At 40.3% G+C, this 19,326-nt stretch overlaps 1 protein-coding gene across 3 annotated transcripts; it reads right to left on the minus strand.

The window, feature by feature from the left end:
- Nucleotides 1–478: 478 nt before the first annotated feature.
- On the minus strand, nucleotides 479–18,803 carry LOC146613913 (CTD small phosphatase-like protein). Of its 3 annotated transcripts, XM_085377245.1 has the most exons (10): nucleotides 18,148–18,803; nucleotides 12,119–12,276; nucleotides 11,874–11,906; nucleotides 8,546–8,647; nucleotides 7,830–7,886; nucleotides 5,747–5,839; nucleotides 5,058–5,243; nucleotides 3,779–3,900; nucleotides 706–770; nucleotides 479–538 (listed from the first exon to the last, which is right to left on the minus strand). In XM_085377245.1, exons 1-10 carry the CDS (start codon nucleotides 18,221–18,223, stop codon nucleotides 504–506), a joined length of 927 nt encoding a protein of 308 aa, XP_085233371.1. In that variant the 5' UTR covers nucleotides 18,224–18,803; the 3' UTR covers nucleotides 479–503. The 3 variants fall into 3 exon arrangements, with proteins under 3 accessions (XP_085233371.1, XP_085233372.1, XP_085233373.1); XM_085377246.1 differs by lacking the exon at nucleotides 479–538 and having other exon boundaries at nucleotides 615–770; XM_085377247.1 differs by lacking the exons at nucleotides 479–538; nucleotides 706–770; nucleotides 11,874–11,906 and having other exon boundaries at nucleotides 808–3,900.
- Nucleotides 18,804–19,326: the final 523 nt, after the last annotated feature.

Below are 19,326 nucleotides of genomic sequence, written 5' to 3' on the forward strand. Positions count from 1 at the left end.
CTCCCCAATCTCCCGACTCTGTGACAGCGACGATACCTGTATATACCAGTCTCCGGCTGAAACATCTTCATGAACTATTTAATTTTATGCAAACAATACTAGAAACCAGTTTGCAGTGAGCCACATCTGCCTTTCCCTAGAAGGAAACTACCTTGTGAACTTTGGATACACCCTATGTAAACAGTCACAGCAACGATGCACACAAACGGAGAGCTCCTGTTGAATGAAAACCTTTAGGAGTTATTTTACATCTTAATTGTGTAAAGTTGCTCAAAAATAGTTTGTACAAAAACGCATCGCAGGACTTCTTCCAACAGACAGCTATCCTTTCCACCGTCATCAGCTTCACAAGAGCGTTTGGTTGTTGCCAGACTGGCAGTTTTGTTAGTCAAAGCTCTAAATATCCACCGTACACTACCAAACAAACTGAGTTAACCATGTAGTACCTAAACAAGGTTAGCAGAGCCCAAAGGTTAATCACGCCGTTACCATCTTTCAGCTTGTTATAAGAAAACATGAACCCACCGCTGCCAGCTCACTAAGACAAAACAGAAACAGATGGTGTTAGTCTGATGACAGAAGACAGGCAACAATCCTCCAAAAATGTGCTTTTATTGTGACATGTCTGAAAGGAACGGTAAAAATAAATCAGGTCGACTGTAAAAGACAGAAAACGGTGACATTCTCAACTTTCAGTAAACATACCATATGAGGTACATCGGAGATGGTGGAAACCGCAGTCACGCCAGACTGAAGTGAGGATCTTTGGCCTTAATTCATGAACCACATCAGATGTGTGACAGGGGGCAGAGGAAGAAAAGAAAAAAAAAAAGACATGACAAAATTGTTTCAATGAAGCCATTTATTAAAGAAAATAAAGGGGGAGAAGGTGATGCTCAGAATGACATGCTGCCAAAGTAGGAAAAAAAAGTGAGGAAATTGATTAAAAAAAAATAAAATAAACTCAAGTGTTTTAGAACTTTGGTGTTAACTTAGTACAAAATGAAGAATGTGATTATGAGTGAAGTGACAAAAGGAAAAGTGAAAGGCAGCACACATGAACGAACATACACACACACACGCTCACAATCGTCCCGATAGGTGGGACGAGACCTGACTTATTTTTCTTACCAAAGGCAAGAGAGCAGGAAAATACCGATCTGAAAGGATATAGGAACAAAAAGCTGGATATAATGGGTAATATGCAACTTTTCAAACCCAAATACTGACAACATGTAGGTAGAAAAATATATCACAATGATACAAACAACATTTTCAGAGAAAGGTCATCATTGAGAGGTTGAGAAGACCAAACGCTCCTTATTTAAAAACAAAAACATTGCACTGAAACCATCGTGAGCTGCACACTCGCAACACAAATGCTTATGCGAAGAGAATGAAAATGTCTGAAGGAGCAGCAGCCTTTTAACTGGGGGCGTAAAGTTGGAAATTATTAGTGTCTCTTAAATATAAACCCCATGACCCACAAACCAAGCAGTAAAGGTTTGTTGGAGGCAAACAATCCCTAGATGGCACCATAGAGCTTTTCACATCCTCCATTTTACTGTTACACAACCCACCAGAGCCAAATATGCTCTACATATATGGCTGATCACTTTTCGCACTCCATAAGAAAATACTAGAGATGATGCTAAAACAGGGAGGTGTAACCTTGGAAATAATGAAGAAACATTGCTTTGTGCCTCCACAGGCAGTAAGGCATTAATGCCATGATGAGGTTGTTCACAGTCCTGATGCAGTGCCCCAGTAGTGTTTCATTTAGAGCTGGACCCAAACATTGTTTTTGGAGGAGGGGGCTGTCTGGATGGGCCCGGACTGAGCACCCATCTGCAGGCTTGGAAGGCGTCCTTTTGCTCCACAACAGGGGTTTCTTACTATAGAGACACAGGTAACCACGTTTGGCTACCGTTTCTGAGATAAACCAATCAAAATTCAAGTTGTTTCAGCACTGCAACACTTACATGTCACCAGATCAAAAAACAAACAAGTAGATCTAAATATTATATGGATGTCCGGTTTCTGGATCCACTCATGTGGACAGAGAATGTTACAGTGGTCTTACTTTAACAAACCCTCACTGGTTAATTTATTCAAGTGCTCTAACCCAAGTGCCCAAACCACCCTCCCCCTCCAAAATAAAAGCGGTTATTGCCATGGAAGCTAATGTTGCAGCATTCGGTTTGCTGGGCTCCTCTCATATGTAGGCACTGAGGTGAAGAGCAGTTTAAAAAAGGAAGGGGAAAAAAGGAGTCTGGGAAAATAAACGCCACAGGTGGCATTTCCATTCGATTTTTTTTTTTTTTTTTTTTTTTAATTACGAGGGCTGGACAAGGGCAGGCCACCACTGTACATCAGGGGAATGGTGTGATTTAAACACTGTCCAGACTCTGACACTCAACCCTATTCTGTAAAGACACTGATGACATGGAAAAACTGAAAACATGGCACTCGACCTATTTGCTGTAAGATCCTGGACCAGTTTAAAAACACTAAAGAACACCTTTGCAAATGTGTACAATTTCAGAGGAAGTTCTGCCCTCTAAGGGTGAAGCTGCACCACTTGTGTGCATGCACACACACAAAAGTTTTTTTTTTTTTTTTTTTTTAAAGTGATTAAAAGCTAGCCATCTGATCTTGTAATATTAAAACAAACAAATTTGACATCTATTTGTCAAAATAATAAAACCTATCATGTTATTCTTACAACTAATAGACTAACAGTTGTAGCTCAACCCTGGTACGGATATGAAGCCTGTTTTAAAAAAAAAAGAAAAGAAAGAAAAGTTCCTTATTTGGCAAATTATTAAAAAACAAACAAACAAACAAACAAGGAAATGGCACATCTTTAGCCGAGCTTTCAGATGAAATTATCAAGCGCAAAGAACTACTGGACTTGCTGCAGGTGGGGCGTGAATGTCACAACTGCATACATCCTCCGTTTCCTAAAACAAAATCAACCATTTCTACTTATAATGAAAGCTGAAAGAAACAAAGTCACATCTATATAATGGCACAAGCTTACTGGGAAAACAGAAGAACACTATGAGACAACTGCCCAGCGTTTGATGACCAAAAAAAACAAAATAGTGAATTCAAACTTTCATATAAAGATATTTGTGTGTCCACTTTAAAGCATATCTGTATGTGAAAAGACCAGAGTACTCTGGAAATATGCCATGTAGAAAATATCTCCCCATATAAACAACAGTCACACAAGGCACTTCATTAAGTATGAAAAGAGAATCACAGTCCTTTCTACTACCAGAAATTGCCTGCATAGCAACAATATGAGGACAAAATCTTTTCAGACTTTTGTGTGGTACCACAAAAGAAGTCTCAGACAAAAAGTTGTTTTTGTTGTCGTTTTTTTTTTTTTTTTTTTCCCTTGCGTTTAAAATAAGCACTTCACCAAATAGTAAAACTTGGTTGATTTGAAAATAAAGATTAAAGTTCGTTCCTCTTAGTATTTTGTCCCCGATATTATCAGCTTAGGACACTCTACATACTTTCTGGTGTGGTTTTTATTATTTTTGTGAGACACAGTGCTCCTGGGATTTTGAATGTTTTTGTTTTTCTGATGGCACTCAGAAGGCAGCCGGTCGCCAGGAGATGAGATCAGAGACAGGGTTATGATGTTTTCCACAGTGAGACTCCAAGGCAGGATCTGCCCAAGTCTGAGAGATACGGTCGTAGAAAGGAACAGAGATCAATACAGGAGACTGGTGGGCACAGGCGGTAGTGTGGGCTGTCCTGCTACCTGCTCCTTAGATTCTGCAGGACTCCGTAAACCTCTTCTTCTTTGCTGAGTCCCTCAAAGAAAGGCAGCAGGTCCAGGAGTTCTGTGTCATTCATATCGTCAAACCAGGACTGAACTGGGACCTGAGGAGAGGCACAAACCACTGAAAGTTAGCCTTAAGATGTAGAGCTGAATGACAATTACAGCATAAAAATGCAGACACGTTAAGCAAATTAGGAAAAGTACACTACTGGAGAAAATGAATTCTAGTGCTCTTAATAAATTATTCTGATCCTGATTGATAAATACCACAAGAAACCAAAGAAATTATGTAACCGCTCAATAACATGATTATTTTAAAGACGAGAAGCAAGTACTTTAAAACAGAAACTAATCACTGACACACAAGTCAGAAACACAAAACTAAGTTGTATAATAAAAAACAAAACAAAAACAAAGTATGAACATTGTTATAAAATGATCTATGAGCACAAGAACTTTCTTAGTGTCTGCCCTGCCTCACAGCCAGGGGAAATGTGATGGTGAGACAAAGCTAGAAAATGGTGTGGAAGATCAGTGACCAACTCAGCATGAGTCCAAAACACAGCTGCTGCAGAAATCAGAAGAAAGGCTGCAGAGGCCATCCTCCTAAAATGATGCCACAGGCAGTGAAATACCTACAGATACAGGTATTTTGCATAATGTCACACTCTATGAAGGGCTTCGGGAAGAAAATAAAACCAAAAGGCTTAAGACTGTCACGTCTGGCTCAGTGAAATGTATCTGGTGTAAAAATGGCCAGGATCACCAGAGACAGTGAAAACCAGAGGTGTGAGTGTGATGATGTGAAGCAGCATGAGAGCAAAAGGTGTTGGACAGACAAAGACACAAATGACATTTAATAGGCGGCACTGTGAATGCCTGAGGCTACACCAAAATACTAACTGCAGATGTTTGACAAAAGAGAGGATTATTCCAGCCAGGTGACGTTTCAAAGCACACTGCTAAAATTACACGAGATTCTAAAGAGAAAAAAAAGAAAAAACTATGTCCTGTACAAGTATGAGGCTTATTTAAATCCAAAAGATCACTGCTGGGATATTTTCAAGAACCCCAGAGCAACTCAGCTTCTGCAGCAAAGAGCAGCTGAGCAGCTTTTTTCCCTCCTCTTTCTAACTTCTGTTGTTTTCCATCATCATATTCAGCATGCAACAGAAGGCTACTTTGTAGCAAGAAAAATTCAGAGTCTAACAGATGCAGTGCTGAATGTAACAAATATATTGGAGGATTGGGAACTCACAGCATTTTCTGGATGGAAAATATAAGAAGCAGGTGAATTATCAACAATGATAACATTGTGGAGTTCTCGCCCCAGCCGGCTAAGATCTTTGACGTAGTTGCCTCGGTGAAAAACACAGGATTCTCTGAAGAGCCGCGCTTGAAACACGCCCCACTGGTCTAGCAGGTCTGCCACAGGGTCTGCATACTGTCCAAGCAAAACAAACAGAGGAGAAGCAAACGGTTTTTAAAACAAGGAATATAATAAGACTAATATGACTTGTGAATGTTGGGACGATATACATCACATCTTTATGATCACATGTTTCAACTAGAAACAAAAACAACTCACAAAAGCTAAACGCTACACTAGGTTTCCAAAAGGAAGCAAAGCATGGTGTCCCTCATAACAGCACTTGATTAACAGGGAAGGTGCCACTATGCCATAACACAGAAAAGCGCATTCTAGCTTTTAAGGAATATATGTTTCTAGAGAGGAATTATTCCCACAGCACAGTTTCTTTTGCTTCATTCATTACACTTACCCATGCATTACTGGCTAACATGATGGAGTGACAGATGCAGAGCATGATAACGGAGATGTAAAATTCAGAAAGCAGAAAATTAACGATGTTCACAGTTCCACAGGTACCACTGGCTTGTAACCAAAGCACACGTCAAAACAGAAAAAATGTCCACATTTGAACATACCTTGGCAAGACTGGCTGTGAAGAGCACACATTCAAATAGTTCTCCCATCTTTTGAAGAAACTCATCCACGTGTGGTCTTTTCAGCACATACACCTGCAAGATAGATCATCGCTTTTAAGACCAGGGGTCCGTTCTTCGTACCTCGCTAAGTAAGTTAGCTGGATTTGATTGTTGACGATTTCGCGTGATCTTGGATCGTTCGGTTCTCTGAAGCTCATCCGGGACTTGCTGTCATAGCAACAGATCCGTAAGCGTAAACCTGCTTGGGAGCAGGCTCACTTTATGTAAACAGGATTAGATCGCGGCCACTCAGGTATGTCCGCTTCATTTATACAAAAGCAACAGCGATATTTTACCACTGTTTTTCCATAAATAAATATTATCAATGTAACTAAAGATAATGCAGTATTTGATTCTTTTATTGATTCCATACAGATACATACAGGTCATTTCCTAAAAAAAGGGAAATGTACTATTAATCATTCTATTTCATGTATTTGATTATTTCAGATGTAATTCATATGTTAGAGTAGTAATAGTAAATTACTTCGTGTAATCAAGATGAGAGACCACGGCTATAAAAGCGAAGGTGGATTTGGGAAGTCTGCCGCAGCCATGTCCTGTCCGTATACGCGAGCCACCCATTGCGGAAGGTGCAAGACTGATAAGGAGAGTTTTCAGAATTCAGCGTATATTGCGGGACAGACAGGATCCTTTAGCTCAGCGCGACAGTGTGCTCATTGAGAGATATCGATTTTCCCGTGAGGGTATTATTTACTTAACCAACTTGTTGACGAGGGGGTGCAGGACCACCACCTGTCTTTTGTTGCTCTGCCCTTTTCTTGGTTGCTGTTATAAACAAACAGATTATTTCAGGGACTCTTTTCAAGAGACTAAAAGCAATACAAGTGATAAATATTACCATTCTGTAGAATATTATATTTCACTTTTACTTGTTCCCATGTTCTAGTGGGCCCTGTTGTGGCTCTAATGTGAAAGAGGATATAATGTAATATAATATAATATGATATAATGTAATATAATATAATAAATTTACCCTACCGCCTACTGGTGTTGGCCAGAGGGGCCGATGGCGCGATATGGCAGCCTCGCTTCTGTCAGTCTGCCCCAGGGCAGCTGTGGCTACAACCTTAGCTGCCTCCACCAGTGTGTGAATGTGAGAGTGAATGAATAGTGGTATTGTAAAGCGCTTTGGGTGCCTTGAAAAGCGCTATATAAATCCAATCCATTATTATTATTATTATTATTATTATTTAATTACTTCCGAGTTTAATTTGTCAGCAACTTTCTGCCAGCCCTCTCTCCTTGCTTTTGCAGCCTTTGCAGTGTTCCCTTGGGTTTTAATTAAACTCTGAAACTCCTGAAATCCCTCAATCAAGAGTTCTTGCTCTGCTGCCGAAAAATACTGAGCGCGCTCCTTCGACATTTTCGCCGACCAATCAAAGGGTTGCCGATCAATGTTTCTACTATCGATGCGTAGCCCCTGTTAAGCCACCCAGTGATCTCACATTACTTCATCCAGCTGTACTAATCGTCAACAACAGGTGTGTTCGGAGAACCGGAATAGCGAGCTCAAAGTTGGCGCGATGATTTGATTTTGGATGTAGTAAGCGAGGTACGAAGAACGGACCCCAGATTTCAAAACAACAACAACAACAAAACAAACCGTGGTGTGACAGGAGTGTCAAACACTACAGATACATTATCTGTACTGAGGGCACTTTAGGTGAACAGTGTCATTTATAAGAAAATATATGCGAAAGCTTCAGGATGGCTACAAAATAATTCCTGTTACTCATTTCTGGAATTATTCAAAATGATCAGACTGTTTACCATGTCACATAACTTTAGATGCCCCCCACATCCCCTTCGTACAGTGGCTGCCACCCAGTGCAAGTAATCACGAATAGGCCATCCAGGATACACACAGCCTATCCTGGATTACTTGAACTGGATAACAGCCTTTTCTTCAGGATCTTCACATCAGAACCAAATGGAATCCCCCCTATTAAAGAGACAAACTTCAATACAATTTATTAGTTTTTAAAGAAATCCACAATACCTGATGAACTGTACCATCGATCTCTACTGGGACAATGAAATCAGCGTTGCTGATAGGCTGTGGGAAGAAAATACAATTACTTTTGTCGTACTACCCCAACTGACCCCCAGAGGTCGTACTATTAACACAAACTCAATTTCCAGACTGTCTAATCTCTGAGGGCAAAAAAAAAGTATGTTTTGCTACAACAACCTTTATCATCACTGCCCTCCTTTAACCTCTGTAGTAATTTAAGACAGCAGACAGAGCATTTGACCTCAGGCAGAAGTGGACAGCTTGAAGATTTAAAAAAAAAAAAAGAAAAGAAGAAAGTGCACAGAAAGTATTCTTCAGTGCAAAAAAATATGTTTTATCGAATGGAGATGGTTGCCAACACAGCCTGGTTGTCTGCATTTTCCTGTTACAATCATGTACCCATTATAAGCCACAGTCAGTACTGTAATATTACGCTCGCTCACATCCTCTGCCACCTGCTCATCTCGTTCTTTTGTGTACACAGTGATGTCATGGATTCAAACAGCTTCAACTTCCTGTGTATCATTAGCGGAACTTTGGAAATAATGACAGAACTTTGGAAATAATGACAATGTATAGACATAAACTAAACAATGGTTTGCAGAAATATAGGCAAACCTAATATTGGCTTTTAGTTAAACCTGGTAGTAAAAGTGCTCATACTGTGCAGAATTTCAACAGTAGTTTTAGCCCCTTCTTACCTTAAATGAACTGTGGACAAGTGTTTCATCCAAGTCAATCACCACACACTTTTTGCCATAGTCAGATATTTTCATCTCTGGTAGGAGGTATTTGGCTGGCGGCTATAGGGAGGACAAGTCAGATAATGTCAGAGAGCAGTACATGAGAGAGAAGGACAGGCAGAGCCAAAGAGAGAACATGAATGCTGTACACTTTGCATTAAGTAAGGTTTAAGCCAGGGGTGCTCACACTTTTTCCGCATGTGAGCTACTTATAAAATGACCAAGTCAAAATGATCTACCCACTACAAAAATCCAAAACATATACTTATTTATAAATATATTGAGGATTCTTTATATCTACAATGTATATACATGCATAACCGCAATATCCAATATTTCACAACACAATTAACTATGTAAATTTTTTGTCATTACCTGAGTTTACTCTGATGACTTGCACTGAATTGAATCAGCCAGGGATGCATAGTCCGGACAGTAGCTGCTGACGGCCAGGTTTAAGAGAAAAAACCGAGAGCTAAAAATTGGAGTTAACTCGCTGACTAGCTTGTCAGTTTTACTACACTTCGCGCCGCTGTTTGCGCATGCGCAGCGACCTAAGCGTCAGAAAAAATCTGATGTCATCTGACTGGCTTCCCTGTATCAATCAAGTGACGGGATGGATGATAGGCTGGCATCTATTTTTTTAATGCCATGCGATCTACCAATACTACCTTTGCGATCGACGTATTGAGCACCCCTGGTTTAAGCCAACAAAAAGCCAAAACCATGTTAGAGGAGATAGTTTTTTGAAAAACCAACTGAGATCAGTGACACTACAGAATTCAAGCGAAAACAAACAAACAAAAAACCCTTTCATCTCTTTACATCTTTATTAGGTCAAGTTAGATTTCACAAATCTGTATCATGCATAAAGCTGTCTGCTGCTGTTAAGCCATCCTAATTTTGCTGGGATCAATCAAACTTAACTGTTAAGTTTGGAAATGCCAGTACACTATATGAGAGTGTGAAGTAGGGCTGCCACAAACGATTATTTTGATAGTCGACTAGTCACCGATTATTTTTGCGATTAGTCGACTAATCAGATCATCATCCATTAGACGTAAAACTACAGCTTATTGCACCAGCAGCATCTGCTCTTATATAACTATCATTAGCTTACAGCTTTAAGTGTTTAAGGTCTGTGCTAACTAAAAATAAAGACAAGATGATAGTTTATTAAATTTTAATGAAGTTTTCAGATTGTTTCGGTGGAGTTTAATAAACTCCTTGCTATCTAAAATATAACAGGACACTGGAGTATATTCTGGAGCATCTCACACTTCTGATAATCAGCTGTCTGCTTGACGTTTATTCAGCTGTGTAAAAACTATAACTTTAATCTCAGACAAACTGATTTACTCAGGAACAAATAAAATACTAAAAAAAAAAAAGCCAAACAATAACATTTTAAGTTATCTAAGTGACTCATATATATTCAACCTGAGTAGCGAAAGACAGCGGTGGGTTTGAAAACGATTTGCGGGGAGTCCGGTGTTCTCACGGCTCTAGTGAGCCTCGCCCCCGGCTCGCTAACGAGCTAGTGGGTAACAGACGTCTCTGAAAACGTCGGAGCGCTTTTGAAAATATGTGGTGTCCTGATAAACTGAGCAGATATTTGAGGTTTACACAGCTACATTCTCGCCTGAAAATATGTTAAACGTTTATTTTGTGACCCAGAAAGAATAATAAGAGTAACATTAAAACTAACTAGCTGCCGCCATTGTTGGAAACTGCGCTGGGCCGCGCTATGAATTCTGGGACACAGCTGCTTCTTCTTCTTCTTCTTCGGGGTTTAACGGTAGCTGACATCCTTGTACATGCAATGCTGCCATCTTCTGTTTCAGTCCGTTATTACACTCTTAAATCCTGCCACTTATTCCTGCGTCTTTTGTGATCTTACAAAGCTTCAAACGACGCGTCGACTATTAAATCAGTCGTCGACGATTTTGATAGTCGACGTAATCGTGACTAGTCGACTAATCGTGGCAGCCCTAGTGTGAAGTGAAGTGAGAACTATGGCTCAGTGCTGGAATTGACTGGATGCTCTTTTAGAATGAAATTATATCAAATCACTGTTGGTTATTCTCACCAACTTTTCCTTGGATGGGTCGCAGATCACCGAATCACATCTCAGTCCTTCCTTGAGTGTAGGGCTGTGCGATATGACCAAAATCTCATATCCCGATATAAGAATTCTATCGTCCCGATAACGATATAAATCACAAAAATGTAACATTTTCTGTAAATTCTATGAATCTCGGGCAGCTCGACTTGCGGGAAGTGTTTCCAGCTGCGCGTCATGTAGCTGGAGTCGAGTGTTTTAACCGATGCATGAAACGATACATTTTTAGACACAAGTTGTAACGGCCGCCGTTTTCTTTGTGAGCATTTATTACACAGCTGGCTGCGGGGAAAGTCTAAGGTTTATTTTTTTAGCACCTGGCGGCTCTTTTTTTACTTCTCATCCGTAAATAATCTGCTCTTTCACGTGATTCAGTTTATTTTGAAAAGTCTCAACAGGATCTTGAGCTTTATTGTGAAAGGTTTATGTGGAACATAAACAAGCGGACACGCGATCGTGTTACCGTCGTTGTTGCTAACCACAACGCATAAAAACAGGCGCTTGTCCATCCGTAGTGTGGTTATATTAAATATAAGAGAAAAAGAGAACTTTAAGAAATTAATATAGCCACTACAGTGACCATCAAAACTATGAAAAAAAATATTGCCGTAAACAGTTTATTTTGCGACACCACGAAACAAACTATAGCGTAAAATGAAACGATAGACGTTTTTATATCGTCATCCGATATATCGTTATATCGAACAGCCCTACTTGAGTGACAGGATTAATTACTTTAAGTCTGTAGCTGAGTAGCCAAACTGAAAGACTAGGAGCTAATGTTAATTCTCACTCTCAAAATTACTAAACTGCATAGATAAGTAGCACAATAAATGGTTTAATGCCTTGCGTAGAAGCTCCGGAGGCAATTAACAGAAACAGGTTTGCACTTAAAAATGTTAGCTGGTTAGTGTTACAGTGTTTCTGAGAGCATACAAACCACAAAATGTCACTAATGCAGATGAAGCACTGAGACATTAAACCCAAAGGTGCACGTACACCTTCTACGCAGCCAGACAGTGCTACCATCGGCTGAGAGTGAACTGCGGTACGGTAGCAGAGCTAGAGCTCTCTGAGGAGCAGTGGAGCCCACACAGACAGGATGTGCCACCAGCCCACTCACCCTGCATGCAAAGGAAAAGAAAAAAAAAAGGCAATACATACACTAGGGACAGGGATGACCTCGACCTGGTCACACTACAACACATACAAAAACAGGGTGAGGGATAGGAAGTAAAACAAAGGAGAAACCCCCCAAAAAACAATGACACATTGACAGAGATAGCACAAAGAGAAAATACTACTCACAAAAACAGACAGTTTACAACAGATGGAAAAGACTTGCAAACTGATATTTCTAGAGTTCTCAACAGGACAACAAGCAACAGTTTAGTGGTGGAACAGCTCACCTTGGGAGGCGATCCGTTCTCCTCAACTGGTGGAGGCGGGGAGCTGGCATTGGTGTTGGTGGCTGGAGAGTCCACATTGTAGTTGCGGAAGCAGCAGAAAAACGTGCTGAAGATGCCTCGGCTCCTCTGCTTCTTTAGGCTGCTGTTTGACTGGGACGCTGGCAAAAATAACAGGAAGAGGGTGGAAGAATAGAGGATGAACAAGCGGATATGCAAACTGACGTTCTACGATAAAAACGCAGCAGGATGAAACTGTGCACCCTTTACATCTGAATATTTGCATGCCAGGGTGTAGATCCTGTTTTAATAAAACAGGCCATGTGTTAGCCACAAATTTTCCTAAGTGGCCACAGTGGTGTGAGCCATGCTGAATGACAATAGGGGAGACCTTTACAGTCTGATTAAATGGCATTAGGTTTTGTTTTGTGCGCTCGCCCTGGCTGAACCACTGATCAGAAAATAACTTAGGTGGCCGGGTGACCTCATCAGTCACACTCAGTGACAGTTCAGAGCATGCTCTGCTCCGATTCCAAATCGCCTCTCATTCCTGAACCACGAAGCGCGGCCTAAAGGAGACACTGAGCTTTTATTAATAGTGACAACTTGGAGGGTGTACACACTTCATTCTTTTGTTCTCTCTCTCCTTTATTTTTTCGTATTTGCTTTTGTGGCTACCACCATTTTGAAAACTTGACTTGATTCCCTCCAACATTTCAACTGGCAGGTGAGTGACTGAAGCAGCCTGATCATGCACAAGAGAAGCAGAGAAGGAGGTGGGAGGCCCTCAGACCCCTCAGAGCCTATACAAGGCTGCATTCCTCTCCACCCATTCCCCCTGCCCAGCCCACCAGAATGCCTTTGCAACTGAAGACTGTGAAGAGTGAATAGCATTATGTCATGTCTTTTGGTATCTTGATATTGTGGCACTTTGTACTACAAACAAATGTGTAAATGTCTAAACAAAAAAAACAAACAAAAAAAACCCCACATTCGGAGCAAAATATTTCTGCAACTTGCCATCTCTGTCTAGTGCTTTATTATAAAACAGTTTTGTGCATCAGAGGATCTTGAGACCACAAAAGCAACAACAATCTTTTAACATGTTAGGATGTGGAGCAAGCACATAATGCGTTTCAACAGATTAATAGCTCGCTCTTACAGTAAAGCTATCAGAAGCTGACTGACTAACAGCATGTCACAGCTACATTAAACACTTTCTGCACTCCCGAGCTTCTCTGTCATTTCCCTCTATCACTGTCTTCCAGTAATGTTAATTACAGCCTTTCAAGCAAGGGCATGTTTTACTGGGTATCTAAGTTGTATCTTATCAGTGCCATAAGCTCTTCCAAGTCGAGTGGACTATAATCTGCAGCCATCGACAAGGAAAAGAAACAATAACAACAACAACAACAGATTTATTGTGTCTTCTAAGAAAGCCGAAGCATGTGGATATCTTGCTACAACCCAATGTTTCAGAGAGACCCAAACCAGCAAAAACAACATTGTAACTACCACGAAATACCAAGGCAGCAAACACATTTAGAAATTTGTTTGGAAAATTACCAGCTTGAAAATGAAGAATGTTTTCTTCAGAAGTTTTCAAATTACTCTGAATCAACATTGCCCACATTGTTCTCTGTGTTTTACAGGCTTAAGTTAAAAATACTCAAAGTGGCTACACTGAGCTCAGTTTTTATCTGGCCATAATCAGCAGCACAATTTTTTTTTTTTTTTTTTTTGCTTAAACAGGGCTTTATGTTTTCATTTCAGCTCTGTAAAACTGGGACAGAGAGGCAGTTGTCAGCTCCCTGTGACTCATCACTACAACCAGCCGTGGTACTGACTCCTGCACAAAGACCCTTAGCAAATTCACAGTCAGGCACAGAGCACAACTGTGTCTCAAATATATCACTCACCTGGCATAAAAGCAGAGCTGTAGTTCACTAATGAGGTGCTGAACTTCACAAGCACAAGTACCTTTACTCACAACACATTCCAGAAAAACAAACCAAACACCTTTTGGAAAGAGCAAAAATATTCCCAGTGTTGTTTGACTTTTCTCTAAGCTCAGGTAAGAGTCAGACCAAGGGACATGACCTCTCATTCTACTTGATAATTCTTTTGTTGTTTCCTAAACTGTTTCCATCAGATCACACTGAATCAGGAGAATGCCATGTGGATATTTTACACAATTGTCATTTCATAACAGTAGTCCGCTTCAAACACATTGACAGTACTGGAAATACTGTGTGGTATAAGCGAGACAGCTGCATGGGTGCATGTATACAACATTCAGGAGACAGCACCACGCACTGAATGCTCCAAATTATTAACTGCATTATTCCCCACACTGACACAATATGACATCACATGGACATTATACTAGTGGGCTGCAGGTTAAATACTGCCTAATGTCCGATCTGACTAATGTGGTAATTTGCTTCCATACATGCATCTCAGCTGAGTGATGAAAAAAGGTCAGCCATCCAGCGCACATGTGACAAAATCTACCGACTCCTGGGTGGGTTTGTGACTGTTGACACAGTCTACAGATTTGACCAAGGATTAGTCAAAGAGAAGCCTAAACAATTCCACACCACCTCCTGTAAACAGTGCAATCTCCAAGTTTCCACGGCAAGAGACGTTTTTCTAAACAACACCTTTCAACTCTTTCAGTACTGATACCTTTTTTCTGCTCTGTTTCTGTGTTTTTAAGACTGTTTTTAGATACAAGTAATAAAACTGTTGCATTGACTGTGAAAACCTATGCAGAACTGTTTTTTGGCCAGGCAGAAAACTGATCAGTAACCCATGAGAGAACCGATAGTCAGACTTCTGACCAGAACTGATAGTGCCATTAAGACTTTATTGATAGCCAACCCAAGTCCTGTGCTGTTTTTTGTTGTTGTTGCTTTTTTTTCTCCCTTTATTGAACTTTTCTTAGCGCGGAAAGGGGTCTTCTTTTAGTAGATTCCCCAAATGAAGACTTTTAGTAGCTTAAGTGAGGATATGTGGATACTCCACTGCCGTGAGTTTGCTATCACTCTTTTGTAATGTGCAGCCCGCTTTAAAGCAAACAAAAAGATCCTGGCATTGGCAACTGATAAGCTTGTAGGCTTATAAATCCCATGGATTGGAAAATGTGAAACTGGCTGAGAACTATATGGGACCAAAAGAATTAAGACAGTATTTTAAACTACAACTAAAAAATGTATTCCTGCAATTTTCCCACTAAATTTTGATTCCATTAGTAACCACAGAAAAACCAAAACTTATTAAAAATTGAATGCATAGTACAAAATATAAGTAATTTCCAATAGATACATATATTTTGGTGCTTTTCTAAACTATTATTAATATTAATCTTGACAAGTTTAATGCTTGGGAAATATTTATATCCTATTTTGCTAATCGAGGACTTAATTAAAGCTAAATCTGTAGCATATTTGAATGTATTTAGTGCTTCCTTCTTTTTATTTAAATTCAATGTGTTCATGAGGTTAAACAAATATAGACAGGAAACCCCAGAACTTAATAGCAGAAGAGGCTAGAAGAGGGCTCAGTCAAGGTCACCCCATATGAATCAATCTTCCAACACTATTAGCAAGGAATTTATCGTAACAGTAAATGGATCATGTGTAACACTCCATCCATCTCACAGACATATTAATAAGATCTCATTACAACAATCTCAGCTGAGTGGCAAGTTTAAGTTGTTGAAATCAACAAGACTCTTCAAATTCAAGAAAAAGACCCACAGAAATCACTGCTCTGATGGCCTCTGTTTGGAAATGAAGAGCTTTTTTGTTTTTGTTTTTCCCTTTCAAAGTATGTCTGTGACAACACAGAAAATGATCACTGTCATCTTACAATTAGTTACACTTGGCTCTGGGGTTAGTGCCCTTCCCAGCAAGACTGTAGGTCTATATATAGGCTGCTGCTGCTGCTTGGGAGCCAAACCAGTGTGAGAGGCAGGCACATGTTGTAAGACAGCCAGCAGAGGAACATTAAGAGCAAAGGTGGTCAGTTTTTGCCCAGACAGTTTGGCGCCTGTTCAGGCTATTGGAAGACTACCTATTTAATTCCTTTAAGACAGATGGCCGCATGGGCTACATGTTAGGTGATCTCAAATAGATAGATGACAATCTGACTTTGTATTTACATTAGAAAATGTGTATAGAAATAATGCTGTTAAATATTTATAGACTTTTTAAATTATGTGATTATAAACTTCCACCAAGTGCCAAATGTGGACAGTTTTGTTTGGCAAAATATTCTATTCTATATAAAAATTCTATTCACAAAACTGGCTGCTAATTAGGAAAGAAAAAAGAAGAGAGACTGAAATAAAAACAAAAAAACAAGTGCTGTTACCACATGTTTGTTGTAATTTATATGCACAGTCCTTCTGTCCTGCCATCTGTTTTGCCCCACCTGTATCTTGTGAAGACCCACCTGCACCCTATCTGACTTTTTTTTGCAGATTCTGAAATTGAATTGCCATTTTTCCAGATTAAGAACAAAGGGGAGAAAGGACAAAGACATATACAATTGTTATAATGATTATATTATTTGTTGTGAGAAGCGAGCATCCACGTCACTGCTCTATTTCATCCGGTAACTCAACTGTGTCTTGTTACACGCACACTCTCGCACCTAGTCTTATATTATTTCATGCAGCAACCCAACACACAAACAATGAATTCTAGCAGAGTGAATGCTTGTACTCGACCGCCTCTGTTGGCAAACACACTGAAATCATACTAAAATACTACCTGGGTGCAGTAAAGTGCATGTCTTCAGAAGCAGACCAACTATCTGTAACAGGCTTGCTAAACATGGTATATGCTTACTGATCTAGTAAGCTGTCTTAACACTGTTATATCACCGTAGTGGCATATGATTAGTTTAATTGCCATATAACTCCACCTTAAGTGTTAAACTCCAGCACACATGCAAGAATAACCTCCCAAGACAACCCACGTATATTCAAGTGACACAGAATCCACAGCAGTTACTCTGGGTCACTTTTATAGCTTACAGGCAAATGCATTGTTGTGCTTCAAAGACTCAAGTTCTCACATTACTGATGGTCTGAGAAGAGAAGTTTGAGATGTGATATTGATACACACCCTATGCACCAGGGTGACCCGGTGCATAGGTAAAGTGTCAAAGGGCGCCAGGAATGAGAATCACTGGATATTAGGAGCTATGGGCTTGTGGAGAAGTCATTCACGTTTAAGCAGCACTTAAAAAAACCCAAAAAAACAAACCCATCTATTACAGAGGACAGAATATTGTTTAGAAGTGATACATATAGGAAAAGACCTAAAACTGGAGGTTAATTTCACTGCATAACACACAAACCTCACAAGAAACAATAAGCGCGGATAAAACAGTTTCACTGTTTACATCTCAGACAAACCGAATAAGTTTCCCATAAGCTGCACAGATAGCTTTGCTATGTGCATGAAGTAAAACTGAATCGATACACAACACCAGTAGCACAGTTCTCTTTAGTCCGCGTATTAGCTTCGTCCTTAGGAACTTCTTGCCAATCTCAATCCAAACCACCGAGAACTCGATCCATACATGAATCAACTGTCAGAGCTGTCAGATCATATGGTCCCGTTATATAGTCCAAACGCATAAAGAGAAGTGTACTTTCCAGATGTATTATTGCAAATACTTTTACAAAATATGCGTTAATTTGATGCAGACAGTGAATTTTCGTTAATGTTAAAAGGGAAAAAAACGCGCTGGAGCGCTTTTCATTTTGAAAACGCAATGAACAAACGTTATCCTAGTTGGAGAACTTACCCGGGCAAGGCCCCACTGACAAACTTGTTGCGTAGTTGAGTTTTTTTTCTTTTTCAACAAAAGACGTGTTTCCATCTTTTCACACAAAGGCAACTGAGGTCTTTAACAACTACAACAGCTAGCAAGTGCGAATAAAAGCTAACGTCAACAGAGAAAAGTAGTCAGCCAGCTAGCATTAGTTATGTACCGTAAATTGACTTTTTCCTTACCTTTTTCCTGGTTAAATGATATTATTTCCTCCTCCTTGGGGTTAGAAACTTGGGTTATTATGGACATGTGGTCCATTTAGACGATTGGTTATTCCTGTTTTAGTTCCCACAATGTCAATAGTACAAGCGCGCTTGCTTCCTTTGCTAGCTACTGTTAGCTAGCTGTTTAAGATGAAGGTAACCAGCTAGCCCACGAAGCCAGGAAAGCGTCCGAGGCGAAGGGGTTGTGGCAGCGGTGGTAGCCAGCCAGCTAGCACAGTGGTGAATGGAAGCCAGATAATGTCTGTCATTTATGGCTTTCCGAAAACTACCATCGCTACAAACAACTATGTTTGTGGGCAACACGAGGAGCGTGCGTGACTATAAAAAACAAATAAATAGAAAAGACGCTGAAATTGCTAACTAACTGAAGTTAGCAAGTAGCTTAGGTTAGCGAGTTAGCCGCAAACCTTCGATTATCCAAAATGCGAGGCCGTGTCTGGAGCACCGCTGAAAATACTTGGAAGCCCAGATGGTTGTTCTAGTTCAAAAAAATGCAACGACCGCAGGTTGTTCGGCGTTAAAGTTACCAGACACTTTTAGGCAGTCGGTTCATATGTGCTGGCCCTACATTCCCTGTGCAACATGGAGGCTTTATGTATTTTGAGTTGCATCTGAAGCGGGGGCACCGTGAGTGGGAGGGGGCGGTTTGTTTCTGTGATGGATTCTCTCAGGCAGGCAGCACAAACTCGCCGCACTACATTGCTCAAACCATGCAGCTGGCTGGACGCGGCTTTCTTGGGCTGTAATTACTGATGCCCGCAGGCAACAGACTCTTTACTATTAGCATTTGGGGGGAAAAACTCTCCCAAACAGAATATGCTTAATGGGGCCGTTTATAGTGACACTAAGCTATCGATTTAACACTGCTCCCAGGCAAACAACAAACCGAGCAAATACTTGACGTTGATCCAAAAACCCCTGGTATTCAGGCACCCTTGTCATTTTTAATAAACCGGGAGCGACACCTAGTGTCTAAATGACAACAATGCTGCCTTAGTAACTATGAAACAGCGCCTGCATGCATTCAATCCCATCAGTCGCAGTGTGATTTTGAGTGGGTGGTTTCTTGACAAATGACATTTTATGTTGTGGGTGATTAAAAATAGAAAGACTCAGATGTGATGTGTGTGTGCTGAA

Source organism: Diplotaxodon limnothrissa, linkage group LG18 (genome assembly GCF_057381915.1).
Source record: "Diplotaxodon limnothrissa isolate DT_005_m linkage group LG18, D_limnothrissa_male_GT1.1, whole genome shotgun sequence".
Classification (NCBI taxonomy): domain Eukaryota; kingdom Metazoa; phylum Chordata; class Actinopteri; order Cichliformes; family Cichlidae; genus Diplotaxodon; species Diplotaxodon limnothrissa.

Bases quoted from the DNA above. Each gene is read 5' to 3' on its own strand.
- LOC146613913 (XM_085377245.1), bottom strand. From the start codon at position 18,223: ATGGACCACATGTCCATAATAACCCAAGTTTCTAACCCCAAGGAGGAG. The intron at 7,887-8,545 runs GTAAGAAGGGGC...TTCTTCCCACAG, and splicing joins TTGTCCACAGTTCATTTAAG to CCTATCAGCAACGCTGATTT. The intron at 3,901-5,057 runs GTGAGTTCCCAA...GCCTCTCCTCAG, and splicing joins TTTTCCATCCAGAAAATGCT to GTCCCAGTTCAGTCCTGGTT.